Source organism: Hipposideros armiger, unplaced genomic scaffold (assembly GCF_001890085.2).
Source record: "Hipposideros armiger isolate ML-2016 unplaced genomic scaffold, ASM189008v1 scaffold_227, whole genome shotgun sequence".
Classification (NCBI taxonomy): Eukaryota; Metazoa; Chordata; class Mammalia; order Chiroptera; family Hipposideridae; genus Hipposideros; species Hipposideros armiger.
In genome coordinates, this window is record NW_017731577.1 from 363,146 (window position 1) to 380,674 (window position 17,529).

The 17,529-nt window shown below is 39.7% G+C and overlaps 2 protein-coding genes across 2 annotated transcripts in view; one reads left to right on the forward strand and one right to left on the reverse strand.

Moving 5' to 3' along the window:
• Positions 1-17,529, reverse strand: part of LOC109389255 (lymphoid-restricted membrane protein) — an 87,536-nt gene that overhangs the window by 54,959 nt on the left and 15,048 nt on the right. The gene's annotated exons all lie outside the window — the stretch shown is intronic.
• The window catches only part of BCAT1 (branched chain amino acid transaminase 1), an 87,182-nt gene continuing 71,529 nt past the window's right edge, over positions 1,877-17,529 (forward strand). The window contains exon 1 of the mRNA XM_019654641.1: positions 1,877-2,056. Coding sequence (XP_019510186.1) covers positions 2,051-2,056 — 6 coding nt within the window. The 5' untranslated portion in view covers positions 1,877-2,050. The remainder of the gene's footprint in view (positions 2,057-17,529) is intronic.

Below are 17,529 nucleotides of genomic sequence, written 5' to 3' on the forward strand. Positions count from 1 at the left end.
TCTGAAGTAAAATTGAAAATGAAAATAAAACTATCATAGTTTCATTTATAAAATTTTTAAAGGATATTATTCACATAATGGTGATTTCACTTGTTTTATGGCTTTTGAATAATTTTTATATTGTGAAGGACAGGATTGGCTCTTCCATCTCAAAAGTTTGCTGACCCCTGATCTAAGAGATTAACATCCAAACCTGGAAACTTCCTTCACAGCATTTTATACGCAGCCTGTTCTATTCCAGAATAAACACTGTAGCATCTAATCTCTCCCAGAATCCACTGTCAAAGATCCCTAAGAATCTATCTTTTCCAGCTGTGGAATTGGTTTCTAACTCTTCTGTGGACCCATCATGCCTGAAATATTGCCTATTTTTAAAAAATATTTCCCGAAATGATAAAAATTAATTAAATATGAGTTTACATATGATCGCAAGTATATCATTCCAGCTTTATAGTTCCTAAACTTGAGGAAATGGTTGTGGCAAGCCACTTCCAGTCTAAAAGCAGAACCTGCCTTGCTATAGACAATGGCCCCCAAAGATGGGGTTATTGAGATCTCCACTGACCAGTCTATATACTGTGTATGAAAAAGAGGCCACATACTAAACCTGACAAGCTCAGGGGAGGCCTGAATGGCAGGCCGTACAAATTCAGAGACCAAAATTAACCACATAGGATGGTCTAAACATAAAAGTTCCTAACTAAAAGCAGGTCATGGCCGGTAGCCACATCCTTGGCCTGTAGCTTCCTTGACAAAGGTCAATCTTTACCTTAAGTGAGACTATTATCTTTTTCACATCTAAGATAACTTGCCCTTGGAATGTCTGAGTAATCCCTTTTTCCGGACCGCCCAGGGCACAACCTACCACACCAGTGCAGGAAACTACAGAATCCCTCATTGTTCTTGTCCCTCGTCTCTATGTGCTGTAAAATGCTAACTATTCTATATTAACTATCCTATACCCACCAATGTAAAAGAAGTATCTGTCTCTCCAATTTAGTTTTTATCCAATCCCAGAGATTCCCCCCTCTCACTTTGTTTTCTCCACCCCCTTAATCTACCACCAATGGATTTCATGTAACCTCTTCCTTTGTTTCTAATGTATAAAATATGTTGCAAAACCGCCATTTTCTGGAGCATTTTCTCAATTGGTTGAGATTTTGCTTCCCAGCAATCGTAGTCAGTTTGGCTCAAATAAACTCCTAAAAGCATTCTCTCAGGCTGGATGTTTCTCCTCAACAACACACACCACCCATTATCTGGAACCACACCAGGAAGTTTTGGAAGAATTTGAAGTCAAATAACTACGCAGTTCACCTGTGGCTATTTAAATTTAAAGTATAAAATAAGATATTCAGTTCCTCACTCACACGAGCTCCATGGGCCACATGTGGCTAGCGGTGAACCTGTATTGCTGAAAGATGAGACTCCCAGGTTGGAAAGCCCTCAAACAGTTCCTGGAGGAAGAGCAGAGAACAGTAGGAAAAGCATTGTTGCTAATGATGCACCAAGACCAAGGCTGAAAGGATGCGTAGTGGCTGACACGCACAAAGGCAACAGGACAGTACGATGCCGCCTGCACCACACACAGTGGACCATGGGACACAAGACACGAACCAAGGTAAACTGGAAATTGTAAAGCAAGAACTGGAAAGTCTAAGCATTGCTTGCGGTGCTTGGTGTTAGCATACTAAAATGGTTCTGGCAACTACAAAGTGTTCTACCTTGGAAATGACCAAGTCCCAGGAGTGAGCAGTGAGGCTCAAGGCCGGGCCGCCGAGATCTGAATTTTCTTACTGGGAGAGACTACCCTCAGGGGGCGGTTTGGGGGAAGCACACGCTTACGGCTCTTCCTGCTGATGCAATCTGAGCGAGCCAGCATCTCCCTGCGAGCGGGTCAGTCTGCACTCCCACCGCCACGTGTAGCAGCCACATCCCCAGCCACTTCTCCAGACGTTCCCGCAGCGTCCAAGCCAAACACACTGAGGGCCTGGGACACGTCGGGTTTGTCCTCCGCTCAGCTCCAGCTATCCCCACCGCCGCCGGCACAATGAAGGTAACTGCTTATGGTTTTGACTGTATTTTACAAAAATGTGTGTATGCATTGAGCTTGCGACTCCTCCTAGACACAGTTGGCAGAAAGGGGACGGGGGAAAGACCACCATGGTGTGTGACCACGCAAACGTTTGCGGTATCTTCTGTGTCAATCATCACGGGACGGGACTTTCCATTCTTTTCAGACTTCTTTTTAGCCTCCGCTCACAGGATGTGCCTCATCAGGCTTTTTCACAGCTGCATTTGTGACTGGAAATAAAAGGCTGCAGGCAGCTCCTTCCCTTGCCTGTTAAGTAGTTTGGAAAGAAAGAGGAAGCTTTTGTCAGTTTCTAAGATGCACAGGAGGTGGGGGACTTTGGAGAAGAGGTCTGAGGGTGCCCCTGGCTATAAACAGGGGTTTTCTGCTGAGTGTAGGTAATGAAAGAGGGAGGTGTAGACATAGGTGAGGAGGTTGGCAGGGGGAGGAAAATGTCTCATTACTATTAAAAGCAGAAGTCTCCTCTTATTTTGTTTCTCGTGGAAATTAAAAACCCCTAGGAGTTACAGATCATATAAGCCTAAGGGTGTTCTTTTATTAAACTGAGTGATGGCCTAATGGCTTGTATTCTTATGCTAATCATGGATAATTAGCCCAGCTGCCTATTATTTCTAAAAGTTTAGGTGTAAGAATGAACATTAAGTATCCTATTTTCCTGGTCTTACACATTGGAAAACTGCAATGACTTTGAAAACTGAAGAACAGCTTTTTAAAATGAAAGGGAAGGATGGGCATCTAACGTCTTGGAAGGGATTCCTTCCTATGTGCAATTGGAGCTTTTAGGAGAAATAAGCCCATGTTTCAGAGCTTCAAAGGAGGGAGACGAAGTATGATTCTCAACTTTGCTTATCCACAATTTCACTTACAAGAAATAATAGGTAAATGGTGCCTTTTTCATTAAACAAAAATGTCCACTAAGATTAAACAGCAGCTGAGTGAGAACACTGTTTGGTATTAAAAAGAGATCATGCAAATGTGCCACAGTGAAAAATTTTACATCCTTTTTCTTTTGTGGTTATATATCCTGTATCTAGCTTGCTGATGTCCATTTAATTTCAGCTGGAAAATACAGTTTGATTGAGTATAATGTTAATGAAAAAAAGGAGAAAATTATGAGACTAAACAGTGTTGCTTTTCCAGCTTTTTCCTATCTTATGTGGAGCTATAGTTCATGCGTTTTTGTAAGTTCATGGGTGCTTTAGCATGAGTTCTTTCAAAAGCTCCTGCCCCTTTCACAAGGAACCTTTATACACAAAAAACTAGAAGATATCTTCAACTTATCTCATTTCTGTTTTATGATATTTTACTAAGATTTGCACAGAAAGGATTGTATTCTAGGCATGATCTAAGGAGTAGGTGAGGTTTCTTTTTGTTTTCATTATTTAAAAAACCTGTCTACTTAACCTTTTACCTAATTACTGCTATCATGATCTTTTTTTTCCTTAATGTTATTTGCACATGGCACTGTGATAAGCTCTGTCCTCAACAAATTTTCAAGACATGGTCTTGCCTGGGAGCTTATATTTTAAGATAGATGCATGCGGAATAGGCAACTGAATAAGAAAAATAGTACATACATTGAATAACATGTGCTATTGTATATTGTATACATTGTATAAAAATGGTAAGCACATATTATGTTTTACTAGAATAAGGTGGAGATTTTAAAGAGACACGTACCCTAAAGGGACAGAAGCAAGAGAAATTATTGTCAGGGATAAGTGAAGGAAGGGAGAGAGGGTTTAACCAGCTCTAAGGGTCGAGGACTGTTTGTATTTGCAGGATGCAAGACATGAGGCCTGGAGGGGAGAGAGGGTTTTCATTCCAGACACAGGATGTGGCCCCTTAGGTAAGGCTCAGAGATGCATAGCTAGTTAATCAGCCTATTGGTGAAACATTGGTGGTGGTGAGAAAAAAGGAAAAAGGGAGAGGAAAAAAAAGGACAGGAATTTAATTTGGGACAGCATTTCATTTATGAGTTTCTGTAATGAATAACTTCATTTGATTTTAGAACCTATGCAGAGAGAAAGGAAGGAGAGTTAAGAAAATGTTCCGTTTGTATGCAAGAATTTCCTTGCCCGCCAGCTCATTGAAACTAAGGCCTAATTATTTGAAATGGGTTTGAAACCTTATGAAAGGAAGTTGAAAAGAGTCATTTGATTATTACAGATGTTTGTGCTAGGAATTAAAACCAAGTTATGGTTTCCTTCAGTAGCTATGTATCTCCCAATTGTTTTCTTTTTTCTTTTTTTTTAAAGATTTTATTGGGGAATCGGGGAAGGGGAACAGACAAGTTGCTGTCATTTTTGTTCTTCAGTCTAGTTGTGGAGGACATCACTTCACTGGTCCATGTTGGTATTGTGATCATTGTGCTCTTCCCAGATGAGGCAGATCAGTCGCCGGCCACTGGACAGCCGCTCACGGTGGCTCTTGGCATCTCACACTGGCTGCCGGCTGCCAGACACTCACGGTAGCTTATGGCAGCCCACTGCAGCTTCACTGCAGCCTATGCCATCGCTGGCGACTCATGGCAGCCCAGCTCCAGGTCGAGCTGTTGTTCACCATCTTAGCTGTAGAGGGTAGTGTCACTGGCCCTAATGTGGGATCCGAACAGGGTCCCTGCTGCTCAGAGCTGGTGTCCCAAGCCAACTCTTAACCAACGCTCCACTTGGCCAGCCCCCCAATTGTCTTCATAATTTTAGATTTCGTCTTTCAGTTCAGGCCAGGACTTTTAGTTTTATAGGGGAGGAAGAAGAGTTTTGCCCCTACCCCTCTAGGCTCTTGGCTGCAATTCTTCTGTTATAAAACACAGAGTAACATGAGAAAAAAAAAATTAATAACATGTAGACCTCCTTTATATATGGGAGATTCCCAGGAACACTGAGGGACTGACTCCCTGAAATGGTCTAAGTCACCACCTTAAATATCTTCAGCTAAAGAAAAAAAAAAAAAAGATGTTGGGGGCACAGTCATGGGAGGTTATCAGGCAAAACACACTAAACAAGGGTTATGCTGTTATTCAGATTTAAATTGATGCCTTCTCCATTGGTAAAACTTTTTAGAGATTTAGTTACCCTTTTCTTCCTGATTACAGAGAGGGAGATACTTTTACACGGGAATTTCCCTTATAAGTGTAAATTTCCCTCAGAAAAAGGCAACTTCTACTCTGTTTTCAGAGATTCTTCTGTGTCTGCAGCTACTCAAGCAATCAACCCAAGATAATCCTTATGCCGAAGAGACATATTTTGGGAGTGCCATGTGCTGCTCCCCTTCAGTTCCTATTTCTAATGTCAAGATGCAGACCAGGGAAGCGAACAGCTGGATGGTGGTGTGATTAACCCGAGAGGTCTGGGTTTATGAGTAAACTATTTCTGTGCATAAATGAAGGCTTGTTTCTAAACTGTGCCGTCTTGAATGTTTGGGTTGGTTATATTCTTGGGGGTTTCTGGTTGTCTGCTTCATTGAATGGCCTCTTCTCTGTGGGTGTAGAAAGATGGCAAAGGGAAGCGCTTTCTCTATTTCCCTTTAAGATAGGCAACCACAGTTCCTTTAACTAACAGATACCATCCTGGGGGAAACCCAGTGGACGGTTCAGCCTTATGACCAAGGGGATTTGGTTACCAAATCAGAGTGAGAATCTGGGACCTACCACGATAGAAGTCATTATCCTAGGCATCCTCTGCTTTCTGTGTGATACTCTCATTCTTTGGAGCACAGGAGGAAACTGTAACTGGTCTGCTCACTTTACTGTTGTAAACGTGAGCACTCTTTGTGTTGTAACTTTATCCTCTTAACAGCTGTCCAAATGTGCTAAATATTTAATATAACATATGGTAAACATTCTTACTGATGGGTTTTCCTGAGCCTCTAGTCCATTTGGCAATACGTCAGTGCCCATCAACTAAGGCAACTGAAATTGGATTTTATATAAATCAACTGAGATATAAATGTGAGGTACAACTCAGATTTCTAAAATGTTTCAAAATTAAGGATTTGGGATGCTCTGATTCATAAACACAACTTTGTAAATATTTGCAAACTTTTTTATCATAAGATCTAATCTGTGATTCATAGTGTCAGTGGTGAATGCAAAGCCAAAGCAGAATTGGTTTTTTCTATCAGGTTCAAGTGCTAATTGCACCTACGCTTCTAATTAGCCCTCTCAAATTCACAAGCTGATAATACTACCTCTAGAAATTGAATACTTATATCCTTAAAATAACTTAGAAATTAGATAACCTTATTAATATAGCATAGTACATCACATAAACATTTCTCTATTGTTACATAGGCCATGCCTTTTGTGTGTGTGTGTGTGTGTGTGTGTGTTTGAAAAGCTATTTTGCAAAACATTTTTCTTGTGTTCAGTGATTAATGAGAGAAAGGAAATCTTAAAGAGCTAAACATGCTCCAAAAATATAGAAAAACGTCAAAAAGAGAGTAAAAGTGGAAGACAAGTAAAAAAAACAAAATGGGGGAAATTACAACACGCAATAATCCAGAGAAGTCATAATGAAAAACACATGCCTCTTGGTGATTGAAAATTGTGAAATACTTGTAAAATTAGGAGCTTCATTAACACAATAGTTCTATATTTCATCTAAAAAAAACCCAAATTCATTAGCTCTTATTTTGATATGTAGATCTGAATATTTGATCAATTGCATTTACAGTCTATCCTGTAGTCTGAGAAATGTTTTTACTATTTTGACCCTAGATGGTTATTTGCCTTAGGAAGCCCTAAGAAACCTAGGACACAATTTGAGAGTTCAAATTATGTCTGACTCCTTATAAATCCAGACAGAAGGGACACCTGTTGGGATGTTCTAGGCCAAACATCCCAGAGATGTCTCTTACATGGCCAACAAAGATCTCAATGCATTTTGGGCAGGAGGCCAAGGATGGATTTGCACAGGATGATCACTTAGCAGTTGTTAGCATTCCACCACTATACAGAGGGTGCCAAAAAAAATGTCTACACATCTCTTAAAATGTGCATACATTTTTTTTTATTGTTAGTTTCAGGTGTACAGAACAATGCAATAGTTATCCTTTTCACCCTTCACACAGAAACAACTCCCCTCCCCCATTTACTGCCCTCCCACCCCCGATATCATGCTTACCTATTAGAATTCCATTGACTCCATTCCCACACTCTACTCCATGTCCCGTGACTATATGTATATATAATTATAGTTTACATACATTATTATTCAACATCAGCTTTAGAAATGTGTATACATATTTTTCATATTTTTGGCACCCCTGGTAGTAAGGGTGATTTTGCCATGTACATTTCATTTCCTTTTTTTTTTTTTTTTAAGATTTTATTGGGGAGTTGGGGGAGGTGAACAGTGTTGGGCAATTAGGAAAGTTGTTGTTCTTCAGTCTTCATTGTGGAGGGCGCCAGTAGCCATCTGGCTGCCCATTGGCAGCTCGTGGCCTCTAAGCTCAAGGTGCTGTGTTCAACCTTAGTTGCGGGTGGGCATAGCCACCATTCCATTCAGGAGTCGAACCAGCAGCTTTATTGTTAAGAGGCACGCTCTATCCATTGAGCCATCCAAGCGGCAGCTCAGCTCAAGGTGCCAAGTTCAGTCTTAGTTGCAGGTGGGCCTAGCCCACCGTGAACAGGAAATCTTGTTGTTACACCAGCTGAGCCATCCTGCCACCTGTTGGCAGCTCAGCGACAGCTCAGCTCGGGTGCAGCATCACTGGTCCATGTGGGAATCGATCCGGCGGCCCTGTTGCTCAGAGCTCACGCTCTTAATCCAACTCTCAACCAACTGAGCCACTCGGCCAGCCCCTCATTTCCTTTTTGCAGGTTCAGATTCAAAATTATATTATTTTGATTTCAGTGCTAGATGTTAGTTCACAAATCTGAAACCACAATAAATGTTTTTTTGAACTGTGAAGATAAACGGAAGAGTTATAATGTCTACACGGGGATGCACAATGCATTACTCAGGAATTCCATGATTTTCAGTGCCAGTGACTGTTCTGTATACTTGCAAGCTTAGCGCTGATGTTTATAGGGGAAAGACACCCAGGCTTGAGGAAAGGCTTCTTTGCTTAACCAAGATAATGATGCTTTATATTTTCAAATGTCATACAAATTATGTAACACTGAACTGTAACCTTAACACATTCACATGAGGAAAGCATTGCAGCTATTATTAGCCCTTTTTATAGATGAGGAAAAGGAAGATCAAAAAATTTACTCGAATTGCTTAAGATTGCTAACAGCAGAGCATCATGAGAAACTAGATATTGGTGCTTTATACTATTAGTTGAGTTAAATCAACTACCAATTTCCAGACTTCCTAGATACAGATTAATTGACTTTATTTTATACTTGTGTTCGAACAGTGGATACATTTTTTCACATCTGGATTTGTTTGAAGTCAAAGCTTTAATTGACTTCGTAAAGACAGAGGGTTATAAAAACACAGAGAACAGTAAATATTTATGTGTTTTATTGCCTATTGCCAAACTCATGTTATATAGCTGCTATTATCTCATTGACTTTTTTTTTTTTTTTTACAGAATGTCAGTGATGAAACTGTTATGTAGACTGTAAATAGACAATCAGCATACATTGTAAACATTTCTGGGAAAGTTCATACAGAAAGATGCTACATAGCAATATGAACTGAACACCATGAAAATCATAAGAAACAAGCTCGACAATGCCAGTCTGTTAAATCACTACCGTTTTCAGACTTAGACAATATATAAAGGGAAACGGCCCCTGTCACATTTCAAGGAACTAACCTAGAATATGGAACCAAAGTCATGTGTCTGGCAATGTTAACCAATTCCAATACTGTTTAACATGGTTTTCTTTTGTTGCAAACAATGCCGTTTTTAAGCAAACTAATTAATGCATACACTGACAAACAAATCCAACAAAAGAGGCACTCAGAGGCAGTGTTCATTGAATACTGGAATTTTTGAAAGGAAAAAAATCTATTAGGTCATTTTTAGGCATTTACTTCTGCCAAAGAAGGATTGTTCTTTTGAGTTTAGTTTTCTAGCTTTCAGATCTATTCCATTTAAACACCTTAAGGACCAAGGCTTCTCAAATCTTCTGTGGACAGTTCTGCTACCTACTATGTTCACTGTTTAAAAAAACGCTTCCTGATAATCAACTTATTTCCCTTTTCTTTTGGTTATATACATCAACAATTTATGCTTGGTCACGCTGATAGTTTGCCACAAGTCTTTATGCTTATTTTTTAAATATCATATAACATCATATATGTTTTCATTGCTTATTTATATAGTACAATGTTGTTAACTAAATTGGCATTTCTTTTTCAGTAATATTAGAGCAGATGTTCTATTAGGAATGTCAGTAATTCAGTGAATATGTACGAGATATAGGATGTTAATAAGGTTTATGCCCCTTTAATAGTTTCATGTTTACCTTTTTCATTAACATTGTGTCTGCTGGTCAACCAGGCACATTCTTTCCTTTTGAGCCATGTTCTAGAACATTATTTACAGTAGCCCATCAATCTACCATTTGATATAAAATGGCAACACTTTGAAGATGGGAATGAGGGGTCATTTGCAATCACGTGAATCTAACTACGTAGTTTGAGATAGATTTCATGGCTCAACATCATTGTTAATGCTTAGTTTAACTAGAAGTGCTTTGCATTTGCTTGTACATGTGTGAAATGATAAATAAACAAGAGTGTTTATTGCAGCATTGTTTGCAATAACGAAAGATTGGAAATCACTTACATATTTATCAGGTATAAAAGAATGAGGTGAAAAAAAATTGGTGGAGGGAAGAAGGAATAGCTCTCTATACATAGATAAAAAGTTCCACGAGCTTTTCACTGTATACATTTATATACTGTTTAATTTTTAACATGTTGAGTTTATTAGATTCAAAATTGAAATTGAAAAAAAAAGAAATGAAAATGCCTTATAGTGACATTAACTTGACTCTAGAGCCGTTATCAAGAAAAATCTGAAATACTTTGTAATTCAGCATAATTTAGTTAGGACCAAGGATATATGTCTTGACAAAATTTCTAGACTATTGTATTTCATTATAACTAACTGAAAATGATCTATTGAAAAAGCAGGTTAAAGATAATATATTCACTAAACTTTATAGTAGCTATTAAGAGTACACAAACTCTCCTCTAAACCTAACATTTATATATTGCAATACTGACCAGCAAACAATGATTGATTCGAGTTTCATTTAATTACGTAGCTATTCTAAGACTCCTAGGCTTTGTACTAGGTAAAAGGCAAATGAAAATAATTCAAGCATTATTCTTACTCTTGAGAAATAACTCTATTCAGGGAGAGAAATATATAAAAATCAAGCACAATAAAGTAAAAAATGTGCTATGTCAGAATTCTGTACAAGGTACAGTGGTACATGAAAAGGATTAGTCAGAGAAATCAGGGAAGGCATTACATTGGAGGTGATGTTTGAGCAGAACCATGAGAGAAGGCCAGATGAACAAGGAAATAAGGGCATTTAAGGCACATACATGGTCTATGTTCATCCAAGCCCATACTTCTGGACCTAGATTCAATCTCTCATTCTCTTACCATACTCATACAAGGCCATGAGGAAAAGCATGCCTCACCTCCCTTCCAGACCATGAGTAAACCCAGAGGCTCGAGTACCCAGCATCCTCCAGGGAATCAACTATTGGAACTCACTACATTGGCAACCTGCAACCAGTTATTTAAATTCACCATGTCAAACTTTTCACGGTGCTTCCATCACCTTCACTCTCCCTTGATGCACTGTGTTTTCTTTCCTGACTCAACCCTCACTAGAACCTCCCACACAAATTTGTCCACCATACCCTTTGCAACTCAGTATTAGCACATCCCCCTTCACCTTCCCTAAATGTTTCCTGATCCTCCTGTCCTTAGGTGAAGTCATTTACCTTTCATCTTCTTGAGTGGAGGTTGCTCATTTTCTCCACTCGCCACTCTCAGAGCTAGAGGGGGGCTGGTGTCCTTTACCGTGTTTATGTGACATCCACATCAGACTCTTCCTATAAAACCCCTCTTCGCTACTCATACCATCAGTCTGTGTTACCTCTCTTCTTTGTAACAATCATTGGAAAACATCCTGGTCACTGTCCCCATTATCCACTGATGATTTTAGCACTTGACTCATGATTCTCTTTTTCATCCCAAGTATTGTTTTCACATATTTATTTCAAAGTACATGAATGCCCCATGCCCTTTCTGGAATCTCAGTCCCTTTAATTTCTCATTTCCATTAACTTGCTACATTCCTCATTTGCCACCCATACCTATGGTCATATCCCGAACTTTTGAATCACACTTTGAAACACCAAGTTCCATGGGTTATTTTTGGCCCAAGATCTACCTTACATTGGTACAGTGCTCCATTTTAGCAGCCATGTGCCCAGTTCAAGCCACTATCTTCTCTTCACTGGTTGTATATATTTCCATTTTTGCTCACCTCTTATTCACTGCATTCCCCACCCCTAATCTTCTTTCCACAGAGCAGAGGGGTCACATCAGTCATCTGCTTAACAAAACTCCTCAACTCTTTCCTGTTACGCTTTGAATAAAACCTAAACTTCATACCATGCTCTAGATGTTCCAAAGGGACCTGGTCCCTTTCACCTTTGCAGCCTTACTTTGTTGCCCCTGTTTCCACCTCCCTTCATTCCCCAAAAGTTGCTTCAGGGTGTTTGCATTTGCTGATCACTCTGCCCAGAGGTCTTCTTCCTACTCCTCATCTAGCCTGCTGTTTATCTCCCTGTCAGCCTCAGATTTATAGTTGCTATCTTAGAGAGGTCTTCATGACCCCATGATTCCCAGTTCTTCAGAGCACTAATTGCAATGTGCAATTATTTATTGGTGTGGTTATTAGTGTGGTTTCGAGACTGATATTTGACTCTCCCACTAGATCTTACATTTCTTGAGGGCAGGGAGCATATCTAGTTTTTACCACTGTGCAACCACATATAGACCAATGCCTGGCCCATAATATGTGGTTGGTGAGTGTGGTATGGCCTCCTAAATGGCCCCCCAAAGATGTCCATGTCCTAATCTCTAGAAACTTACTGTAAAGGAGATTTTTACAGATGTGGTTAAGGTATGGATCTTGAGATGGTTAGATTATTCTCAATTATCTGGGTAGGCTCAATGTAATTACCAGGGTCTTTACAAGAGGAAGGCAGGACCACCACAGGGGAGATGTGACAATGGAAGCAGACTGGAGGGAGGGAGGAAGGGAATGAGGGGGAGAGAGATTGATTTGAAGATGCTACACTGCTTCTTGAAGATGGAGGAGGGGGCCATGGGCCAAGTGGTGCAGGTGACTTCTAGAAGGCAAGGAAACAATTTCTTACCTTAGAAGCTCCAGAAGGAATGTAACCCTGCTGACACCTTGACTTAGGACTTATGACCTCCAAAACTATAAGATAATACATTTCTGTTATTTTAAGCCATGAAATTTGTGATACTTTGTTACAGCAACAATAAGAAACAATACAGATTTTGGCACCTGGAAATGGAGTGCTTCTGTAACAAATATCTAAAAGTGTGGAAGTGGCTTTGAACTGGGAATTGGATGAAAGATGGAAAAATTTTAAGGAGCCTGATAGGTAAAGCTTAGCTTGCCTTGAACAGACTTGGTAAAAATAGGGAAGTTAAAGATGTGCTGCTAGTAAGGACTTGGAAGGAAATGAGGAACACAGTAGAGAAAATGTATAGACTCTTACAGAATATCTAAATAGTCATAAATAGTTGGTAGAAATATGGATGTTAAAGTATTGCTGATTAGGGCTCAGAAAGAATTGAGGAATATGTTTATGTAAGCCAGATGAAGGGGGATCCTTGTTATATAGTACAAGGAAACTTAGTGGCATTGTGTATTACAGTTATGTGGAAATCAGAATTTGTAAGTAGTGAATTTGGATATTTAGCTGAGATTTCCAAGCAAAATATTAAAGATGCAGTCTGGTTTCTTCTTGCTGATTCTAGTAAAATGCAAGAGAAGAGAAATAAATTGAGAGAAGAACTGTTAAGTAAAAAGGAACCAGGACTTGATGATTTGCGAAATTATCAGACTCTCTAGATTATAAAAGATGCTAAAATTAGGGGATTCACCATTAGAAAGTAAGATCTGGTGAGAAACCTAAGGGTGAGTAACTTATGGTGTGAGGTAGGGATCTGTTCCGGGATGCAAGGAAGAGATGATGGTGGTTGGACTGGTGGGGTAGTAGTGGTTTGGCGCCTATAAACAGAAACATATGGCTCCATTGTTGTAGAGCTCTCTGTGTCCTGGCTACCTGGAGCTCCCTGACCATCTAAATCTTCTCTGGAATGTTCTGCCTTGTCCCTTGGGAACAGATCATCTTTTTCTGCATGGATGCACTCTGGATTCCTCCCTGGACTAAAGACCCAATGAGGGTGGTCTGTAGCTTCCTGCTCTTTCCAACACCATTCCACCCATGAGTCTTCTGAATGTCTTTTAGGAAACTCACTGGATCCACTTGGTCCATGGAACAGTCACCATCACACTCATTTTGCCTTGGGCACAGACCAGAGGGTGGGGCCATTATGTCTTCCAGTCACTAGGTAGTGGACAAGTGCTAATACAGCAGTAACATATAATAATTAGAGAGAGAGATAATTATAATGTTATGGAGCTGCAAAATGACGTGAAGCCTGTAAAGACAGAAACATCTTGATCAAGAATCATAAAACTAGAAGAACCAGATCAGCTGGCGCCAAAGGTAGACAAAACGGAGATATGAAGTAAGGGGTACAACTAATTGCAAAGGAGAGGACAAATTGCCAGCCCTTCTTTTCCTTTCCTTCGGGATGATTAACTGAGATTACCATAATGCATTTATTGAACAAATATTTGAAGAGTATTCACTGTGTAAGCAGCAGTAACTGCTTAAGATCTTTGGGCTACAAGAATGAAGAGTAGGTGAGGTTACTGCTTTCATGTCGCTTGCAGGAAAAGGCCATGTAACATAGTTATGAGAACAAACGGGGGCCAAACTGCAGGGGTGTGAATCCCAGCTCTGCTCTGGAGTAACCTCCGGCAACTTACTTAACCTGCCTCAATTTTCTTATTTATAAATTGGTGGTACTAATAACACCTACCTCATAGGGATGCTGTGAGAATTAAACAAAGTAATGAATGTAAAGCACTTATAACAGTGTCCAAATAAGTATTACATATATTAATTAATGTTACAATTTACTTTTATATACAGTCACATTGCTATTTAACAATGTTTTGGTCAATGACAGACTATAGGACTGGTCAGCCAAGAACCCAGAAGGGTAGAGGGAAAATTAGGTGTGTGGTAGGCTATATACTGGGGCTGCCAAAAAAATGTATATAAGTGGATCCTTTGGTCAACGTTGCTCAAGCAGTAGTTCACTATAATCAGGAGTGTCTGGACAGTGGTGGTAACAACTGTGAGCATGTCTTGTAATTGCACAAGTCAAACATGACTTGTATTCATCTTTTGCTATTGGTATATATCGAGTATTCCAATTTTAATACAGTTTTCCTTTCTTAAAATGTGTATGCATTTTTTTGGCACCCTCTGCATACCATCTAGGTTTGTGTAAGAGCACACTATAGTGTTTGCAGAATGATGATGCCTTACTCTGAATATATCCCTATCATTAAGTGGTGCATGGCTGTTGTAACAAAACAATTTCAATTAGTGGATGCAATAGGAATGCACGGTCTGACAATTAAGTTCACGAACTCATCCTAGAAAAAGTGCTACACACCTCCTTGCTGAACATTACTACAGTCATCTTTGAAGTACTCCTCTTGGGAAGCTATGCACTAACAGCAGCGCCTAATCCATCTTTCAAAGCAATTTTGGAACTCTTTTTTTGGAATAGCTGTCAGAGCTGTCATATTATCCTTGATGTCCTGAATGTCATCAAAATGTCTTCCTTTCAGTATTTCCTTATCTTTGGGTAAAGAAAGAAGTCATTGGGGGCCAGAACAGGTGAGTAGGGAGGGTGTTCCAATACAGTTATTTGTTTATTGGCTAAAAAGTCCCTCACAGACAATACTGTGTGAGCTGGTGCTTTGTCGTGATGTAAGAGCCATGAACTGTTGGCAAAAAGTTCTGGTCTTTTTTTTATTATTATTGGTTTCAGGTGTATAAAACAATGCAATAGTTATACTTTTCACCCCTCACAAAATGACAACCCCCCTCCCCCAATCCATCCTCCCATCCCTGGTATCATACATATCTATTACAATTCCATTGACTCCATTCCCCAAATTATACTCCACATCCAGTGACTATATATATATATATATATATATATATATATATATATATATATATATTTGACATACAATATTGTTCAAGTTCAGGCCTTTTATGTCTAACTTTTTTCACGAAGTCTTTTTAGCACTTCCAAATAGTAAACTTGGTTAACTGTTTGTCCAGTTGATATAAATTCATAATGCATAATCCCTTTTGATATCAAAAAAGGTTAGTGACATTGTTTTGAATCTTGATTTGGACTGACGGAACTTTTTTGGTTGTGGAGAATTGGCTGACTTCCATTGTGCAATTTAACGCTTTTTTTCAGGGTCGTATTGATACACTCATGTTTCATCACCAGGGATAAGATGGCCCAAAACACCGTCTTGCCTCTCCAAAAGGTCTTGGCAAACTTTGATTCTCCTTTGCTGTTGTTCATCATTGAGCTCCTTCAGGACCATTTTTGCACACATCTTTCTCATGCCAAGATTTTTCAGTTAAGGATTTCCTAACTCTTTCTCTATTGATGACTCCTAGTTCTGCTGTGCTTCTCACAATCAGCTGACAATTCTGACGCACAATTCGATGAATTTTTGCAATGTATTTCTCAGTTCTGCTCTTTCTGACCGCCCTGACCTCTCTTCACCAGTGATACATTCTCTCCCCTCAGAAAAACATTCAGTCCATTTGTACACACCTATTTTCTTCATGGCATTATCCTTATAAACTTGTACTAACATGTCCCTGATTTTACTTCCACTCTTGCCAAGTTTAACAAGAAATTTAATGTTTGTTTGTTGCTCTAATTGAAGCTCAGGCATTCTTGCTACGGCACACAAAAACACACAACAATAATTAACACCACTCAGCAAGACACTGCTACATATTGACATGAGCACAGCTGTGAGACACTGATATACTAAGGTTATGAAACCTTACCGAGCTGTTTGTACAGTGCTGCCAATGTAAGCACATGGTGGCAAGTTCGTGAACTTAATTGTCAGACCTAGTAAAATAAAATATTAAAATGAAAATAAAATACTATAAAATGAAAGATGTTATAGTGGCAGAATTGAGGGGAAGCTGGCACTAATTTTAATGGCTGATCTGGAAAAGCTTCACAGAGAAGGTGAACCTTGAGCTAAGACCTGAATACCACCAAGAATTCTAAAGCATAAAAACCACAGGGCAATCGGGAAGTAGTGTCCCATGCACAGGAGGCAGAAAATGAGACTTCCTAAGGTTTACTGAGTGAAAGGAAAAGTTACAGGAGATAGGAGATGGGCCACACCCTAAAATCTTTAAATCATGTTAAGGAGTGTGGATTTTATTCCAAATGCAGTGGAATGTCCCGAGGGGATTTGGAGCAGCAGATGGAACTACCATTTTTTTTTTAAAGGTTTTTATTGGGGAATTGGGGGATGGGAACAGCGCTGGGGAATTGGGGACAGGCGAACAGACAAGTTGCTGTCCTTTTTGTTCTTCAGTCTAGTTGTAGAGGACTTTGCTTCACTGGCCCATGTTAGCACCATCATTGCACTCTTCCTGGGTGAGCCAGATCAGTCGCTGGCTTCTGGACAGCCACTCATGGCGGCTGCTGGCCACTCACGCTGGCTGCTGGCTACACACGGTAGCCCATGGCAACCCACTGCAGGAGGGGCTGTAGCCTACACCATCTCCGATGACTCACAGCAGCCCACTTCCAGGTTGAGCTGTTGTTCAGCATCTTAGTTGTAGAGGGCAGTGTCACTGGCCCTCATATGTGGGATCCGAACCGGGGCCCTCTGGCGTCCCAAGCCAGTCCTTAACCAACGCGCCACTGGGCCGGCCTCTGGAACTACATTTTTAAAAGTCAATGTTGAATCAAGTAGTATACAATGGTTATTTTTTTCCTTACCAACACTTTGTTTTTCTTAGTTAATTATTGCATTATTTTCCTCTATTTGCTTGCTTTACTATGTATTGATTACGAATTCTCCCCAACTATCTGGCAGCCTCTCAATATAACATTGCATAGGTCAAATGTATCTATCAATATTTATATTTATCTGTTGGTTCCTTTTTTTTTTTTTTTTCTTCTCCAGTTTATCCTGGCTTCTCTCTAGGCCAGCTGCACAATTGTCTTTCTAAGACTTCTCCTTGTCACCCATTATC